General features: G+C 37.2%; 1 protein-coding gene across 3 annotated transcripts; it reads left to right on the top strand.

The window, feature by feature from the left end:
* The first annotated feature begins 109 nt into the window (after positions 1-109).
* On the top strand, positions 110-18,940 carry LOC115452037 (HIRA-interacting protein 3-like). 3 transcript variants are annotated; one of them, XM_037436816.1, is made up of 16 exons: positions 110-310; positions 490-603; positions 680-898; positions 3,835-3,998; positions 5,598-5,691; positions 6,201-6,254; positions 7,099-7,149; positions 7,331-7,406; positions 8,004-8,088; positions 8,896-9,092; positions 9,736-9,952; positions 10,296-10,370; positions 10,640-10,832; positions 11,735-11,917; positions 13,928-14,088; positions 14,474-18,940. In XM_037436816.1, exons 2-15 carry the CDS (start codon positions 498-500, stop codon positions 14,086-14,088), a joined length of 1,875 nt encoding a protein of 624 aa, XP_037292713.1. In that variant the 5' UTR covers positions 110-310; positions 490-497; the 3' UTR covers positions 14,474-18,940. The 3 variants fall into 3 exon arrangements, with proteins under 3 accessions (XP_037292713.1, XP_037292712.1, XP_037292714.1); XM_037436815.1 differs by having other exon boundaries at positions 8,890-9,092; XM_037436817.1 differs by lacking the exon at positions 7,099-7,149 and having other exon boundaries at positions 8,890-9,092.
* The last annotated feature ends 539 nt before the right edge of the window (positions 18,941-19,479 follow it).

The following is a 19,479-nucleotide window of genomic DNA, read 5'->3' as shown; positions in this document are numbered from 1 at the left end:
ATATATTTGTATTGAATAGGTAATAAATACAATTTTAATTACAGGTATTTTCTAAACCTGATGTTTCATAATATGTTTCTTGTGTTGCCATTCGGGAAATATCTAAAGAATGAGAAAAAAATATACGAAACTCCGCTTCACTTGTGTTTTTTTCTAATTTTACTGTCATTAGGCCGATAAATTGATGCATATTTTGTATGCAACAGTTATTTTGACTTAATAAAGTGCTCTAGTATGTACCAGTTTAACGCGGGGAATGCTCTAAGTGCGTCTATTCACTAAAATCAATAACAATCGCTGACCAACAAAGGTACGCTTGTGTTTGCTTTGCTTGGAGATATAACCTGTGTTCTATGCTGGCGTCCGGTTGGCGTCCGTCACAATTAACGCAATAATGTTGAACAAGCGTCGTATAGCGGAATCGCGCGAGTAAATGTGTGTTGTGGTGCATTTGCTATGTGCAGTAACATCAGTGATTTTTATTTTTAGTTACCAAAATGAATTATGAATCGGAACGAGCCATGAATCAGAAGAGGTTGCGAATGGATCCGGAGCCGGGTCACGGTGTTGTGCAGGGGAATGGTTTGCCGCTAAATTACATCGGTGAGTGATGTTGTATTATTTAAAAACGCGGGAAAGTAGCGAGCGCGGTGTATGTTTACCGTTTTTATTGTTGTAGATAATGGACATCAGATCCCGTATCAGCCGTATGCGGGGGCATACAACACTCACTACCCGCCGCCAGACGCATTCGCGGCATACGGGCCGCCGCCCCCGGGGGGCTACGCCCCACAGAATTTGTCGTACGCACCTCCCGCGCATCAGAATTACCCACATCACCAGAGTTTCCCGCCACAACAGCCGCCGCAGGCTCAATTACATATGCAAACTCACTTGGGTAAGTCACAGTCATTATATAATCTGTTTTTTTTTTGTTTACAAACAAATCATAAATTGTGTACACCTAAAATATTTACATAGGTAGATGTCTTAACTTGAGGTGAATATTTTTGCATAGTATTTTCTATGGTTTCAACATTTACATTTATTTGTCATAGCAGTAAAATTACACCTGAATATGTTTTCTAAAACATTGTGTATAATATTAATTATTCTTAGTATTTAGTAGCTGGAGGTACAGGATAAATATTTTTGGAACAAATTGGGAGAAATATGGTGAAATTATATAAGAAAATTAAATCCATTTGTTTATTTTCTGGGAAGGGCAATTATGATCATGAGTATTTAAAACATAATATGTAAAAAATTTATGTACACAAAGAATACTTTTTTAAATTAATCTTAAGTTAAAATCTGTTGACATAAAAAACAGTAGACATACTTAGTCGAAAAGTGGAAAGATGATTGTAAAATATTTTTTGTTTCCCAAAAATGGTATAAGTGTTTAATTTTTTTTTATATGGCAAAGTGACCCCACTGTACCCTATGGTGAGAGCAATGGGTCCAATAGAATGTCAGCTGATGAGCGATGATTATTGGCAGTTCACACAATTATGATAGTATGTGATAGATTAACGTGGGCCTCTGTGGTGGGTTTTAACACCTTGTGTATGATAATCACTATTTAATAATATCAGCCCTGTATTATATACTTGCCCACTGCTGAGCACGGGCTTTCTCTACTACTGAGAGGGATTAGTCCTTAGTCCGCCACGCTGGCCTAGTGCGGATTGGTAGACTTCACACACCTTCAAAATTCATATAGAGAACTTCTCAGATGTGCATGTTTCCTCACAATGTTTTCCTTCACCGTTAAAGCGAACGATAAATTCACAAACAATACACACATGATTTTTTAGAAAAGTCAGAGGTGTGTGCCCTTGGGATTTGAACCTGCGGACATTCGTCTCGGCAGTCCGTTCCACACCCAACTAGGCTATCGCCGCTTGTCGGCGATAGCCGACTGTATACCGTATGTAGGATATATTTTATATCTGACTAAATCACTATTTGGTCGGATATAAAATATATCCTACCACCAGCAAAACTAACCAGATAGATGAAGTTGTGTAGAATTATATGTATTAAGTCTTGAGTTATGGTGCTTCGGTCCACAAAATAAATGTATTAATCTAATTAATTGCCTAAAAATTTATTAAACAAAATTTTATTTATTTATATACAAAATATTTATGATTGAGCGATCTTAGGAAATTTTTCTTTTATTTTATGAAGATATTTCTAAATCAGACAGAACATTTGTAAAAGCTCTAAGTGCCGCAAGTTTAGTATGGCTGGTTTAGAGAAATGAATTGACGCATGAATATTTAAAAACATCTACATCTAGATTTTGATATGGTACTGCGTGGATTTTAAAATGTCTTTACTTTGTAAAATGTCCTTCAAACTGGAACACAACAGAACATGCATAATGCCACTTAGACGAAACAGATATTGCAGTGATATCTACCCAGCTGAATTCTTGCTTACAAGACATCTTCCACTTGTTAATGCCTTTAAATTTTTTTAGCAATCTCAGAATTACCATAAAATTATTTTTCAACTGAACCAAGTTGCTACGCAATGCTTTGGTAGGGTGGTGTTGGAAATATTTATTAGAAGTTGTGTAATTTTCGATGAGTGGGTAGCTTGATATAATGCACTAGTTTATGACTGCAGCTCCCACTATGTGAAACAGTTTTCCCAGGATAAAAGTAGGCTACAGCACTTAGGAGTAAACCTTCCTATTAGTGAAAAAACTTCAAAATCGGTTCAGTAATTTGTGTTAAAAAACATCAAACTTTACGCTTTATATATTAGTATACTAGCTTTTGCTCGCGGCTTCGCCCGAGTGAAGGAATTTTCTGGGATAAAAGTCGCGCTTGTGCATTGTAAAAAAAGTATTCGATTTAATTATATTAATGGCTCACTATTTTGGTCATAGTGGCTTCCACGTAAGGTAGATGTATGCCGTCGCGGACTTTTATTTAGAACTATTTAAGACAAACAATCCTACAGTACATAATCTTTGTCTAACTCCAACGGTTTAGGCAGCGTAAGCCAAGATAGCATTTTTTTTACGACTTACTTGATATATCGTTATATTATTTATAATGTACTAGCTTTTACCCTAACGTTGGTTGGCGTTTCTACTTTTTATGGGCGGTCGTATAGCTTACCATCAGTCGAACTGTAAGCTCGTCGCGTCATATAGGCAAAAAAAAAGTCCATTTATATGATATGACTATTTTATATGACAGAGATTTAAATTCCAATCACATAAATTTATTTAATACTTGCAAAATAATAGTCTCGTTATGTTCTACCAGTTCTGTGTTTGCCCAAAGAATGGTACAAAATTACAGTGGAAGTAAAAAAAATTGTGGGTAGGTAAAGTTTGGAGCTATCTGACCGTGTCTAACAACTATTATTCCCGATACCTTCATAATTAGATCTATCGTGCAAATAAACGAATTTAAGATTTATTTATCTTTATGGCAAAGAGCGGATTGCGGATCTGCCAGTATCAAGTAATATTTACCTAATATCAAGTTTTTTGACCGGTTACTTACCATCGGGTGCAGTCACTCATAAAGTATAGGATTAGATATGTTTTATATCCGCCTGGATAAGGACCACCGTACACAAGTTCCGGAATCAGTCTGTGTATATCAGGGTCCAACAGGCCGGCATAATTGTATCGACTGCCGAGGCGTGATCATGTCTCGTCAATCGACATTCTATTAGATCCCACTCCACTTACTACAAGGTGCAGTGAAGTCACTTTGTCGTTCTCGTATAAAAAAGTAGTATCTATAAAGAATTGGGTGCATCATTGCGATTGCTCTCCCACATCTGTGCTGTAATTGCCAGGGTACGGAGACGTGGGAGTGCACAAGCCGGCGTGGCCGCCGCAGCCGCACCTGCTGCCGCCGCTCGACACGCAGAAACCGCTCGACGTGAAGCAGCTCAAGCCGGAGATCAAACTCGAGCCCGCCGACTCGCAGAAGAGGCCGCATCCCGAGAATGAGATGATGGTGAGTGCAGTTTCCAACCTAGTGTAGTGGCATTTACGTTGGATAATGCCATACTGTCGCCAAAAAGGAAATTCTCACAAAAATTTTATACTGAGAAAAAAAATGTTCGCTTCGTCTTCTTTTACTGATTATATTAATATATATCGACGTTTGAAAGCCCAATTGATTTAAGCGACATTTTTTTGCGACACTAAATTTCATACATATTTAAAATCAGCACTTTTTTCTGTTTTTAAACTAGTTAAATTTTTCGAAAAATAAAAGTCGCTTATGTCAATTATCCTTTCAACCGTCGATATAATAATATTAGACCTGTCATATATAAGTACTATCCCACTGCTGGGCACGGGTCCCAACTACTAAGAGGGATTCGGTCTTAGTCCACAAAGCTGACCCAGTGCGGGTTGGCAGACTTCACATACCTTCAAAAGTCTTATAGAGAACTTTTCAGGTATGCAGGTTTCCTCACGATGTTTTCATTCACCGATAAAGCAACCGATAAAACACACAGAAGACATACATGACTTTAGAAAAGTCAGAGGTGTGTGCCGTTAGGTTTTAAACCTGCAGATATTCGTCTCGGCAGTACGTTCCACACTCAACTAGGCTATCGCTGCTTTTACTGATTACGAATATGTATTTAACTCAATTTATCGTACGGTAATATAGCATTATTCTTTTATGATTAGTCCTGTAAACTAGGATCAAACATGGATGCATTTTTAAGACGTCAAGCGATTAAGCCCAGAAAATCGTTTAGTATATACCATCAAAGGAACAAATGGCTCGCTTTAAGGTGGTTGCCGGTCATGAATGCCAATAATATTGGAACAATTATAAAAGCGTTGGCGGCCTTTGTCCGGTGATCGAAATAGCTGAGTTGGTATTCCCTAGACTGAATACACACTTACGTCTAGTATTTTCTAAGAAGCAGGCTGGAGCGTTATTAGCGCGTTAAATTTTCGCCATCTGTTTCGTCCCATGATGTGATGGGCCAGCCTGTCGACATATGAGCACAAGTAGTCTCTGGGCTGATACTAAGTAACATAATATATATCACTTTTCCCGACCCGGGGACCTAACTCGAGATCTCAGCCCGGCATTCGCATTACAACACAACTATGCCATCGAAATAATCATGAATAAGGTTCGCTCGCTTAGCTCGGTTGAAGATACCTTCACTTCCGACATCCTCAATTAGAGAAGGGTAGTAGACAACTCTTGTAAAATACGTTTATCAAAAATGTATGTCATCCAAAATCGAACGAAAAAAGATTTTTCGAAATCTATGCAATAAGAAATAAGTTATAAGGCTTGAAATTTGGTGGAAGGGGTTGTTTGTAGTTGTCTAATATCAATAATAGTAAACTGTGACGTCACCGATTGTCAGCGACCATTATTATGCATGCCTCAGAAAGAGATAACGCGTCAACGACACCACGACCTCACTTTTGCCCACAAAAATATTTAAAATATGAATGTCACATTTTTTATACTATTTTAATGCGGATTTCGCAGAAGAATTGCATTTGCACAATATTTTCTGTTACATTTAACTAACATATTGGAGCATGTATTGTATTTGGATTTCCGTTCCAGGGAGGCGATCTCGACCAGCCGAAGATAAAAATAAAAACGGACATATTCAAACCGGACGACTTGGCGCACAGGCCGGCTATAGATAAACCACTCGGTTAGTATTGATGTTGTGTATAACTTGTAGTTTGACCCAGGAGTTCGATTTTTTTTTACGGTAGAGTATTTGACTATTTTCTTTTAAACTTTTATAATGTGTACATTGTATAAAATATAAAACAGATGAAATCGTTGAAATCATGTGAAAAATTCACAAGATATAAGCAATTGAAATTAGGTAGCAGGTGTGATTATCAATAAACAGAAAAGGGACGAAATACTTGCAAGTGACGTCAGCGGGCACTACGATGCGTGCTAAAGAAAGAGATGGAGCGATATCCCTACTCCAGGCCCACTCCTGCACGTCGCAATATTTGAAATTTTATTACTGCCTCATTTGTTATCGAATTTTAATGCTGTTTTCTCAGAAGGATTTTATTTTTTGTACTCATTGCTATTACTTATTAAAATGTACAAAATCAAACATAGTTAAATACCTTATTGTATAGATGCGAAATGTTAAACTACAATATAATTTTCATATAATTATGGTTTTTATCCTTCCAGATGTCGTACAGAAAACTCAAGACATACAAAAACCAGTTGATATACAGAACAAAGGTAATTGTTTTAACGTTGTTTGTGTTTAGATTTAGCCAATGGCGCGTGTGTTGAAGTTGTATCGCGTACTCGAGGTCTCGGGTTCCTTCTCTGGTTTGGGCAAAGTAAATTGAGTTTATTTGCTCAATGTCAGTCTAGAGTTTAGAATTGCCTTCTAAATTATTTATTTATCTAAAATGTGGAAGTCTTACAGCTATATAAACCTTAGCACTAGGAAAGTTGACTGAAAGCCAATAACAAGCTTTCATAGAAAAGTTATAGTGACAAGGGAGAAAACAAGTACTAAAACTTATAAGATAATTTGCAATTAGAATACTCTAGAAATAATATTACAAAATTAGAGGAACAGGCCATATATACAATTTATTTTAAAAAGTTATGGGTATGGGTGAAGTATGCACTTCTACGCGGAATATTTGACATTGGGAATGCGTAAAGTTGTATTTAAACTAATTTAATTCTTAATTTATGAAATTAATTAGGTAAGAAGTTGTTTCGTTATAATTAGTTCGAATAATAAGTAACAACAATAATAAATTTAAATGCACAACATTCTAAGGTGTGAGTGAATTGAAAAGAAGTATATAAATCAATAATGTATTTTTTTTTTCATGGAATAAAAGTAGCAACTATGTTAAATAATTAATTAATTTTTAATATATTTTAGTTAATAGTCTAGGACAGTCACTTTAATTCATTAAAATTACAAAATAATAAGCTCTGTATTAAATCGTAAACTAGCATAGCTTGCGCAATATGGCGTGTAACACCTCTGCCTACTACTGAGTAATGTAAAAGGCGAGTTGTGTATGTAAGTGTTTTATCTCAAGATGTAATTTTTCAGATGATCAACTTAATGTCTGCGTAGAGAACAAAACTGGGGACAAACCAGCCGGTTAGTGGGAATTTAATTAATTTAATTTAGCATAAGTAAAGCTAGACGGAAAAGAAACAAAAATTAAGGGGATACTGTAAGGAATTTGTGTAGATTAATTTCAATACAGTTCATAAACAAACCCGCCAAGTCTGTTAAGTTTGTCTGATTAATGTTCATGTGATATTGTATTGTGTTGCAGAGTGCGTGCAGGCGGAGGGCGCAGGCGCGGCGGGCGAGGCGCCGCGACATGATGCCGCTCGCGACACGCTGCACGGGTAACGCACATCACACGCTTACCACACGCACACCGCACGCACATCGCACGCACACCGCTCGCACACCATTAGCTCACCGCACGCACATCGTACACACACTGCACGCACATCGCACGCATACCGCACGTACACCATACATGCACCGCACATACACATCATGCGCACCACACGCACAATCGCAACATATCATTTTCGTCATAAAGAAAATCGACGTTTCTAAACAACAATCGTTTGTATAAAAATTGTTGTTGAATGCGTCTTTCGCTATTGTGATGGCTGAACATATTTCGCCGAACAGAACCAAATAATAATAGTTAAACATTCTTAAATTGTTTTTAATTTTTAGTGTAAAGTAATTGAATGCATATTACAAATGAAGATGTTGCAAGAGGATTTCAAACTTAACATTCTATAATAGCATATCTAAAATAAAGATATAGCTGTAGGGCTACCTTGCCAAAACATTCACCGTTGATTTAAAATTTAAGTCTCAGAATTTTCTGCTGCTCTATTCCAAAACCATTTTACAATACAAGGACAACAGAACAAATCACTAATTCAATTCATTCTTTACATATAATGTGTTGTTTTTAACAGTGATGTGGACAGAAAGCCGTTCAGCAGTCCGGAGCTGCCGAAGTCTGGCACTGTTCCGGGGAAGGCGCCGACGCCTGGCACAGAGGTGAGACAACATCATGCCAGTTAGAATGGACCCCGTTGAGAACTCAGTGTATTGGCCATTGTAATTAATAATGCATGTGTCAAGGCAAAATGTGTCTTATATCCAAGTAAAATGAGAGCTGACGGGAAAACTAATAAATGTTCAACGGGCTGAAGTATTTTTTTACTACAGAATTATTGACAGTGTAGGTAGTAGGTAGCTGGGAATGTAAGATAATTTAACACAGTTCTATATTATATACACAGTAAAATAAACCTAAAAGTTTGAGTTTTGATTGATTAAGGTATTAGCTTAAGGTCCATTTTTCATACATTTTGTTTCACCTTTAATCTGGGTAACTAAACAAGTATTGACAAGTAAAGAATTTAAATTCACGTCTAGTTAGTGATTAGTTCTCGCAGTTGAAAGAAAAATTTCGTCGTATTAAATTTTAAAGGCCGAAATATCCATGCATATTAATTATTTTTACGTTTTTCTTTCAACTGCGAGAACTAATCACTAACTAGACGTGAATTTAAATTCTTTACTTGTCAATACTTGTTTAGTTACCCAGATTAAAGGTGAAACAAAATGTATGAAAAATGGACCTTAAGCTATAACCTTAAGAAAATCATTTTTTTGTTGGTACGGCAAACTGACCCACTACACCTGATGGTAAGTGCAGCGGTGTCCAGATAGTATCTCTTTACGAGCGATGATTATACCTCGCCGGCTGTTATAATTATACCGGCCTGTGCGAATTGTGACACGATAAGTGAGCGGCCAATCCGTAGCCCCCATTGAGTAGAATTGCACGCACAGCCAAAGAAGCGGGGCCGGCCGAAGGGCTCGACCAATAAACCGAAGCCGCCCGGGGCGAAGCTGTCGCCCCCCACGCCGGGGGCCCACACCCCCCGCGCGCCCGCGCCGCGGCCTGCGCTGCCCCCCGCCAGACCCCGTGCCACCGGCTACCAGTACGCGATCAGACCGTTCAGGAAAGATTTCTCCGGGATACAGTTTAGAAGGTGAGTGTGTCTTCGCTCCGCGGAACTAGGATAGGATAGACTAAGTAAAGCACCGGCCCTATATCTTAAAAAAAAGTACGTAACGAAGTAGTTTTTATAAAATATTAATACGATTTTTTATTGTCTCAACTGTTCTTTCTTTTTTTTGTTTGACTTAATAATTTTTTTTTGAGAAATACTAATTTAAACTTGTTGGAAGAAACAATAATATTTAATCTTACAATAATTGTTATTTCAACTCTGGTAAACTAGAGTCGACTGTCACACGTATTTTAATGAAAATCGGCGAGTCTTTAACAACGTTATGCTATCTGTAAGCAACGACTAAAGAAAAATGGGAGTTTGTAAATTTAAATTATCAACTTCCCGCTGTAGGGAAGCGAAGGGAAAATGTTTACTAAGGAAGAATAATTTAACCTACCCTGGGGCCGTAGTTAAGCCTGCCGTACTAATGCCTTTCTACTATCGTTAATGCTAATGTTACATATATATGCTATACGTATCTTAACGATAGACTAAACGATAGGATATTTCCCTCCTATACATTTTTCTGTTTTATACTAGCTTAAACGATTCTAAAAAGGCATCTTGGCTATGACGCATGAAGTAGCACCAGTAATATATAAAACGTATGGTGTGTCAGGCGGTGGAGTGACGATTGCCTGGACTCGTCGCACATCCCGAACGAAGTGTACTTCGGCGACGTGCCGGTGTCGCTGGAGGTGCTGTTCAACTACTACGACGCGAACGCCGAGCGGGAGAAGCTCGCCACGCAGGCCGCGCACATCGCCGCGCAGAAGGCCGCCGCCGCCAAGCTCGCCGCCGCCAAGCTGCAGGCCAGGGGACTCCTCTCCAACGAGGTACGCGCACACACACACGCACACACACATTCACACGCACGCACGCACCCACACGTACTCACACATTCATACGCACGCACGCACCCACACGTACTCACACATTCATACGCACGCACGCACCCACACGTACTCACACATTCATACGCACGCACGCACCCACACGTACTCACACATTCATACGCTCGCACGTATCCGCACGTAAACGCACACACACACACGCGCACTCACGCTCATGCACACATACAAATATACAATAAATTGTGGTGCAATCTTCTGAATATGAAAATTAATATACTTATTTTTTGTTATGCGTATGTTTATAATATTCTTCTATTTTTTGCAGGTGACGACAGTGGACTCTTCATCATCAGACGACACGTCAGGTTCCTCGGGCAGTGATTCGGAAGAAAGTGACGATGTGAGTATCAAATTTGTACTATAAGTTAACATACATTTATGAAAAAGCAGTATTTTGACTGTGGGTTTTTTTTGTGTTTCACACAACAGCAAATATCATGATAGCATTATATATATATATATATATATATATATATATATATATATATATATATATATATATATATATATATATATATATATATATATATATATGAATAAAATTATACAAAAAATGTATATAGAACCTTGTAACTATGAGCCAGTGAACAATAACAATGCATGTTGTAGGACGCGCCGCTCAAGCGCGGTCCGGGCCGGCCGAAGGGCTCGAAGCGCCGGGCGGCGGCAGGCGCGGGCGGCGGCTCGGGCCGGCGCGGCCGCCCGCCCGTGCCGCCCGAGCTGCGCCAGCCCGGCATCACCGACATGAAGAAGTTCTGCAAGGCCGCCGGCATACGCTTCGACTACAAGAAGCTCGTCGAAGGTCACTCTCTCTGTCACGCAACGTAACCTCATTCATATCACCCCTGTATTATATACTGTCCCACTGCTGAGCACGGGCCTCCTCTACTACTGAGAGGGATTAGGCCTTAGTCCACCACGCTGGCCTAGTGCGGATTGGTAGACTTCACACACCCTCAAAATTCCTATAGAGAACTTCTCAGTTATGCAGGTTCCCTCACGATGTTTTCCTTCACCGTTAGAGCGAACGATAAATTCACAAAGAATACACACATGATATTTAGAAAAGTCAGAGGTGTATGCCCTTGGGATTTGAACCTACGGACATTCGTCTTGGCAGTCCCTTCCAGACCCAACTAGGCTATCGACCTCATTAAACCACACTATATCTGAGCGCATGCATATCAATTATTATTACACATTTTTTTATTGCTTTGAATGAGGAGACGAGCTTGCTGTTCGACTGATGGTAAACGATATCACCGCCTCCAAACAGTAGAAACACCATCCAACACCTTGTATTATAAAGTATTGTTTGGTATTCCACTGCGCTCGCCATCCTGAGACATGAGATGTTAAGTCTTATTATGTCCAGTAGTAACACTGGCTGCAATGTCCTTCAAGCCGGAACATAACAGTGACTACACACTACTGCTTGGCAGTAGAAATAGACATTGCGGTAGTATCTACCGTATCGATATCCCACATATGAAAGACCTACGACCGTAACTGCATGAATGTCCTTTGTGTTTGATGTGGTTTCATAAATTTATTTATTTATATAACTTGTAAAATAGTGTACGATACACTAGTTGCTAATTGTCGTTGCTTTAGTTAAGGTGTAATGTGGATTTATATTTGTAATTAATCAATTATATCATACAATATATAACTCCATAATAAATATGTTTTGTAAAATTAAAGGGTGTACAAAAAACAAGGAACGTGTACAAAAAATGATGGACCTGCTTGTGGCGGCTGGGCTGGAAGGCAAGCCGACTTTGGAGAAATGCAAGGCGATAAAACAGGCGACGATCGACAAGAAAGAACAAGAGAAACAGGCGAAGAAAGAAGCACGGGCTAAACACAAAGAGGATGATCGCAAAAGTGAGTAATATGCATTTTCAACAACTTGGTTGGAGTTTGTATAGTCTGTAATTCAGGCAACCTATATCTATCTATACTATTATATAAAGCTGAAGAGTTTGTTTGTTTGTTTGTTTGTTTGTTTGTTTGTTTGTTTGTTTGAACGCGCTAATCTCAGGAACTACCAGTCCAATCCGAAAAATTCTTTTTGCATTGGATAGCCCTTCGTTCGTGGAGTGCTATAGGCTATATATCATCACGCTATACCCAATAGGAGCGGAGCAGTAATGGCTGATCTCAGGAACTACCGGTCCAAACTGAAAAATTCTTTTTGCGTTGGATAGTACTTAGTTCGTGGAATGCTATAGGCTATATATCATCACGCTATACCCCATAGGAGCGGAGCAGTAATAGCTAATCTCAAGAACTACCGGTCCAAACTGAAAAAATATTTTTGCGTTGGATAGCCTTTTGTTTGTGGAGTGCTATAGGCTATATATCATCACGCTATACCCAATAGGAGCGGAGCAGTAATGGCTAATCTCAGGAACTACCAGTCCAAACTGAAAAATTCTTTTGCGTTGGATAGTACTTAGTTCGTGGAATGCTATAGGCTATATATCATCACGCTATACCCAATAGGAGCGGAGCAGTAATGGCTAATCTCAGGAACTACCGATTCGAACTGAAAAAATATTTTTGTGTTGAATAGTCCTTTGTTTGTGGAGTGCTCAAAGTTATATATCATCACGCTATGACCAATATGGAGCGGAGCAGTAATGAAACATGTTGCAAAAACGGGGAAAATTATTAGTTTTGAGAGCTTCCGTTGCCTGCGCTGCTTAAACGGTTAAAGTTATGCAACAATGATGTATGACGGGATTGTTCCACTTAAAAAGTTCTAAAAAATATATTATAAAACAAAGTCCCCCGCTGCATCTGTCTGTCTGAACGTGTTAAACTCAAAACTACCCAACGTATTAAGATGAAATTTGGTATGGAGACAGTTTGAGACCCTGGGAAGAACATAGGCTCCCGGGAAACTACTACTTTTATAACGGAAAACTTTAGCCTGAAAAACTTTATAACGCGGGCGGAGCCGCGGGCAAAAGCTAGTATAGTTATATTTTTATACAATTAAATGATCCAAGAGCAAATCGATAATAGGATGGTGAAAGACATGAGGATCCATAATAAAATCGAAACCAAATGCATGACATTAAATTACAATGCATCGTTTGACACAGCATAGTTTTTGCTGTTCTGAGACATATAATGTATTGCCTACTGTCCAATAATTATATTGTTTTAATGTTCTTTAAACTGGAACACACAATAACATATACACACAAACTATCAATGTAATAACGATTAAATGTATACTTATTACTTGATATTTCGATCGATATAGGTGACGTATTTTGCTCATTATTTTGTTCCATCATAATATTATATGAGATGGTATTATTATTTATACACCAATGCGCCACTGTATGGTTAAATAAGCGATTATATTTTCAAAATTTTGCTTTTTTTTAAATAGGCTCGGTAAAATTACCCTTATGCTAGGAGCATGGTAAGTAGAATGGGAACCAAACAGGCTGATGACAAAGGAGTACCGCTTACCAGTCGATACAATCCTGCCGGCGTGTCTTAAACCGGAAATATGTAGGTTGATCCCGGAGCGCGACACTGGCGTGGGTTACTATGGCGGTTTATATAGTGTTTTTGTATAAAACAGAGGCTCTAGCTCATGCGCAGGCCGTGTGCAATAAATTCAGGACACAGTGTAATCTAATAAATTTGATAAATATTGAATCAAAAGTTATTGTATAGAGTAAAGAAGCCACTCGCCGGCCTTAGCACGGGCGCAGGTTGTTTAAGAGCGCCGTTATCGCGGGCGACGAATGTGTTTTTGAATGTGTCATGTCTGGCGCCGCCGAACACGCTGCGCTCGTGTGTGGCGCACTCCCTGCACAATAAGTGAAACCGCCTCTGTTATAAATGAATGTTGTGTTGTGTTCGCGGCAGCGGAGGGCGCGGTGCCGCGGCGCATGACGCGCGGCGCGACGGGCGTGAAGCCGCGCCAGCGCATCGTGATCTCGTCGGACGAGGAGGACGACACGCCCGCCGCGCGCCGCACGCTCTCCAAGCTGCGCTCCAGCGTCAACGACGACTCCGACTCCGACTAGGTTCTCTACATTTTTTTTATTATACAGCAAAAAAGTTCGTATTATTTTAAGTGATCTTGATTATTAATATTTCGCGAAAAAAAAAACAATGTTTAAAAAGTATAAAGTACTATAATAATCATAGATGCGTTGTCGAGTTTAAAGGAAGTGTATAGGGATGAGGAAAGTGACGGGTAGATATCTCTGGGAATCCGTCTAGGGATAATTAAGAATTGTTTGTATACTAATTATAATACATAGTAAACATACCAATACTTTTAATTTCTTGAAATTCTTGCTCAATGAATTTATCGATAAAATAAATCAACTTCCAAAACTAGTAATCATAATAATTTAGTCATTAAAATATTTGACGTTGATTGACGGATTCATTTTATACTTTCAGGTCACGGTCGGCCTAATAAATCGATAGTGACATCGGGACGTGATTATACGTCGATAGTTCGACGTGGACATTATGCGTACCTCTAGAAAGTGCTTCGACGGAGGTCAGATACTAGAAACTATGTATCGAGTACGTGTGATTATTTCCTACTAATTTTAGGTTGTATGTCGGATGTAGTGTGCGGTTATGTATATGACAATAGTGTCTTAATGTAAACGTAAAGTGCAAGCGTGGTGTAGTCGAGGTGAAAAAATATTAGCGGAATGTGTTGTTTATGATTACGATTCATTCAGTGATGTCAGAATTTAGATCTCGAATTTATTTTATTCAAATTGAGAATGTGCTCCGGTTTCCTTTGTTATATAAAAAAAATAAAAATATTTGTATTTAAAAAAGGAATGTTTGAGTGCAAACTCTATAGTAACGTTATATTGCATTTCATAATAACATAACAAATTCTTTTTATTTATCGACTAACTTTATAATAATTTATCGATACTTTTTACATAGAGATGCACTTAAACATAAGCTGAAAACATTATCGAAGACGGTAAGAAGATATTTTAAAATCAAACTATATGTTTGATGTGGCAGCTTTTTATTTATTCAAAAGATCTACAATTAATATGGGAGTGTGAAAGTAGAAAGGTGTGTAATCTGATATAGATTTAGAGTATCGAGTTGGATATTGCGGATTCAGTTAAGGTGAAGTCTGCATACTTTAGAAATTTTTGTTTATAGTTAATGAAAACGATTTGCGAAGTTTGCAGTCTACGCCTTATGGGCGTGTCGTGTGGGCCTGTGTCGATATTGATATTATATTTTATCGACCCTATTATACGTAAAGTGTAGTGCATTTATTAGTAAATCGTACATTATTTTAAAATCCATCGATCTCACGTTTTCCATATAAAATCGAATTTAATTAGATGAAATGGAACACTAAATTCGTCTCCTTATGCATTCGGAAGTATTTACTAGCGCTTGCTGATCCGTCTGTACAAAAGAGAAATATAACACCAGGCGATAAATCTTTAACCAGCCCATGGCTACAACTTATAAGGTCCAAAATTCAATATCACAGGTCACGAACCCACGCGGCACGCAGTTGAAAACAAAATAAGTAGGACTAAAACCCCTCGCCTACTATCTAAGTAGAATGTAGTTACGGACGCTTGAAAACGGCACACGACATTGTTCATTAGTGCCTATATTGTGGAGTAATTATAAGTTTGCGTGACGCGGTTTACGGTGGCATTCGTGCGGATGAACTATAGGGTGGAAATGGTGATGTTTTTTGTTTATCTCTCTTTCCGTCTAGAATCTAGACTCTAGACTGATCGAATTTATTTTTTGGGATTTAATTTGCTAGACAACAGGTGCATTGTAGCCAGTTTTCAGTGAATTTGATTAAATATTTTTTTTTACATAATTTTTTTGACGCAGAAGTGTTTATTGCTACATTTTGGTCAAATTTTTATTTGATGACCCCCATCGAGTAATTCAATTGTAATCAAAGTTCTGGATGGAGTTGCTACTGTTTATCCGTTTGTCTGTTTCATCATTCAATGCATTAAAAAAGAGTCATCAGATCATGTGACTCACACGTTGGATCTTTCGACCAATCACAAGCGAATAACACGGTCGTTCGTTAATAGACGACGTAGTGTTTAACGTCACATTGGGTGTCGTTTTAGATATATCTAGCGATTGGAGGAATATTTCTCGAAAGCCTCTTACGAGTATTATGGCACTGCGCGTTATAACGATAAATGTAACAGAAAGGTCATTACAAACATCGGAAACTATTATTTATTTTGTAACAGTTATAAAGTACATAATTACATTGGCTACAATATCCTTCGGGGAACAGTTTACACTGCAAGAATCAGAATCTAGATACAAGATTAGACATAGGAGATTTTACATTTACCATCGATATAGTAGAAAATAGATAAAAAATATTGCCATATCCGATCCTATGGTTTATCCATACGAGTAGCAACATCATAATCGTTTTCATTTATTTACATAACGATGCGCTGTATGCGATCGTAAAATTTTTATACTCTAGTTTTTATATAAATTATGAATAAATTGGTAACACCAAGACGATTGAATTAAGGGGTCAATGTATATAATTATTGAGTATATATTTGAGTGTCGCGGTTTATTTTTGTACAGAGAATGTTTCGGGCGTGTGATGGGCTTTGTACATACGCGTGTGAAAGGAAATTACATTATTTAAATAATATACCCATCGGAGATCGAAAGCCGTACTTTTATGGTGTTCTTCCTTTTGGCTGCAATGCCTTGACTTCAATTTTTTTTAGTAACTTTATTATAGGATTACATCGATATGGTCTTCTTGATTTTTTTGCATTTTCAATTAACATATCGATTAGTTCGCATCTCGGCGTTTTACATAATTGCTAAGACAAATCCGAATAAATCAATTTTTTATTTATCATTGTCTTCTATGTTTTTCATACTTATTTCCCAAAATACATCCTAAAGACATTCGTATTATCGATATTTAATTTTACCATAGAAGTAGAGATTGCCGAGGTGCCTAATCGATATGGTCTAATCGATTATTACAAGGATCTGAATTAAATTGTGCAAGAAGGTACGGAGTGTTCAGAAATTTTGTCTTTATGCATAATATAATTCCCTTAGTGGATGTAGAGGATTCCGTAATTTAACTATTGTATTGATCGTTTACATCAAATATTTGTATGCGTGACTTCATTTGCGTTGTAATAGATGATTATTTTACTATCTTCAAACCAAAGTCTTTAGGCGCGGGTTGATGGATCATTGTGGATGACCAATATGTTTATAACTTTGTGGCCATTTATATAACTTGGGCAAGAAAACTTTGGTATCCTGGCCGTGTCTCTCAAAAACGTTACAGGATCCTACGTTTCGATATTACGTGTATGGGCAATGGCGTAATAGGGTGCAGGAATGGCAAATACCAGGGGCCCTTGATAAAGGGGCCAACGGGCCTAGGAAGACCATGGGCCGACTTTTCAAGACCCGCAGATCTTGACTAATGGTTGATGTGCTCTATTGTTGAGTTATGAAGAGTCTGACTTCCAAAATTCCTCTCGTTCCTCGGAAACGGGAAGATATTTATTAGCTGGATTGACATTGCGGAAAAAAGGTCTCGCTCCGATAAATTTGTCATGAGCTTCAACGACATAGTTGTGCATTAGAGTAGAGTCCCTATCTAGAAAGTTTTGGTTATGAGAAGTCCATGATCTGCCGCGATGTCCAAATTATTGCAAATAACATGCCACAAATATCGCCTCTGATATATTTAACTTTGAGATTAAGTTCCTAAATCAAATTTAATTTACACTCCTTTTAAAATTATATTGAAACAATAAAGGCGTTTTACCTGGTTTTCATTAACGGGTTATTTTAACCGACTAAATAATATTATTTTGCGATGTATAATTTTATGATAATTGCGGACCATTATGCAAATTTCAATTCATTTTGGTTCTTATGCGTCTTAAAATAGGTAACGATACATTTTTCCCACACGATACTAACTTTAATTTGCATTTACATTTATATTGTTAGTTCATGTAAAATGAAATCTACCAATTTTATTACAATCAATGTATAAAACTATAGTATTCATAATGAATTTCTGATTAATAGCAAATTTCTGTATCTCGTAATATGCCTTTTTGGAAAAGCGGCCATCGATGAGATCATTTTTCATGTGGGTTTTTTCGACTCTAAAAATCAAAGTATTATTTTTTGGAAAAACATGTCTTCAAGTACCTACTTCTCTGCTCGATTTGACCAAAGTTTTAATATTGTCTTGCCTTTGTAAAGATTGTAAAAGAATGCTGTTTTTAGGGTGGCGTCGGTTCTCTTTGTCGATATTTTCTTTGTTCCTTATACATGGTGTTTGGTTTTATCAACGCTTTTAAAGTTGAGTGAATTTCTAAATTTTCAGCTTCGAATTTAATTTTGATCCTAAAGACGTCTAATATTACTAAGAGACAAAAAAACAAAGAGTAACTCTGGATAAATAAATGAATTCGTAAATGAGTTCCGTTTAAGTAAACCTCGCTCGTGGAATAAGACTTATATCTTGAAGCATAAAGGCGATATTGCAATAAATGTTAAAAATAATTATTCGAGCAATACGCGGATATTGCTTTTTGTGTAGCCTTTTTAATTTCTAAGTGAAAGTGTGAAATGTAGGAAATTCATATATTCTACGTATAAAGAATTAAATAAAAGCAGAATCACAATATTAATAAAGAAAATAATATTATATAGAAAAAAAATATATTGAAAAATGTTGTACATATTAGTCCTAGAGAACTTAGATATTTAAGTTTTATCATTTTAAGATATGATAGATATTTGTATTTGTAACATATATTTAGATGTGTTTTTCATTTACCATAAAACAAATATATATCGACGATTTTGAATGCCTTCTTTATTTCCATTGCGGGCTGTCAGGACCTGTTCTTGTGAATATTGTCATATATAAAAAAAAGTAAAATATTAAATAACGAGAATCTATCGACTTTTTTTGTAGTCCATCAATTTATCGTCGGCTTAAAATGGCAATAGCTATAATCTTTTTGATCGGAATTTATTTTTAAAACATTTTTTTATTGTTGAATATACCATAGAGAATAAAGTTATACATTTAAAAATTATCATTTCATGTGAGTTGCAATAAGTAATGAAATGGATTTTCATTCGAAGTTAACGATTTTATGTTTAGAGAAATTTTAGAATGTCCAGCGTAAAATTCTAAAAATATATACTAAAATATTTAATACGCTTAAGTATTCATTTTGCAATTTTAATAATGGTTACTATTTAACCCGAAAATCAGTAGCAGATTATTTAGGTTATTTATTAAAAAAACAAACATGTTACTTACAAAGTTAAAGTGACGGTAATAGTTATTGGTCAGGGAAGAAGTATTGCTACGTTGTCACATTCAATAGTAAAATAGT

This window comes from Manduca sexta, chromosome 9, assembly GCF_014839805.1.
Source record: "Manduca sexta isolate Smith_Timp_Sample1 chromosome 9, JHU_Msex_v1.0, whole genome shotgun sequence".
NCBI lineage: Eukaryota > Metazoa > Arthropoda > Insecta > Lepidoptera > Sphingidae > Manduca > Manduca sexta.
This window is presented reverse-complemented; position numbering and strand designations above follow the sequence as displayed.

Excerpts from the sequence above, each read along its gene's own strand:
- LOC115452037 (XM_037436815.1), top strand. The coding sequence starts at position 498 with ATGAATTATGAATCGGAACGAGCCATGAATCAGAAGAGGTTGCGAATG. Across the intron at positions 8,089-8,889 it reads CGCCGACGCCTGGCACAGAG|CCAAAGAAGCGGGGCCGGCC; the intron begins GTGAGACAACAT and ends TTGCACGCACAG. Across the intron at positions 10,371-10,639 it reads ATTCGGAAGAAAGTGACGAT|GACGCGCCGCTCAAGCGCGG; the intron begins GTGAGTATCAAA and ends TGCATGTTGTAG.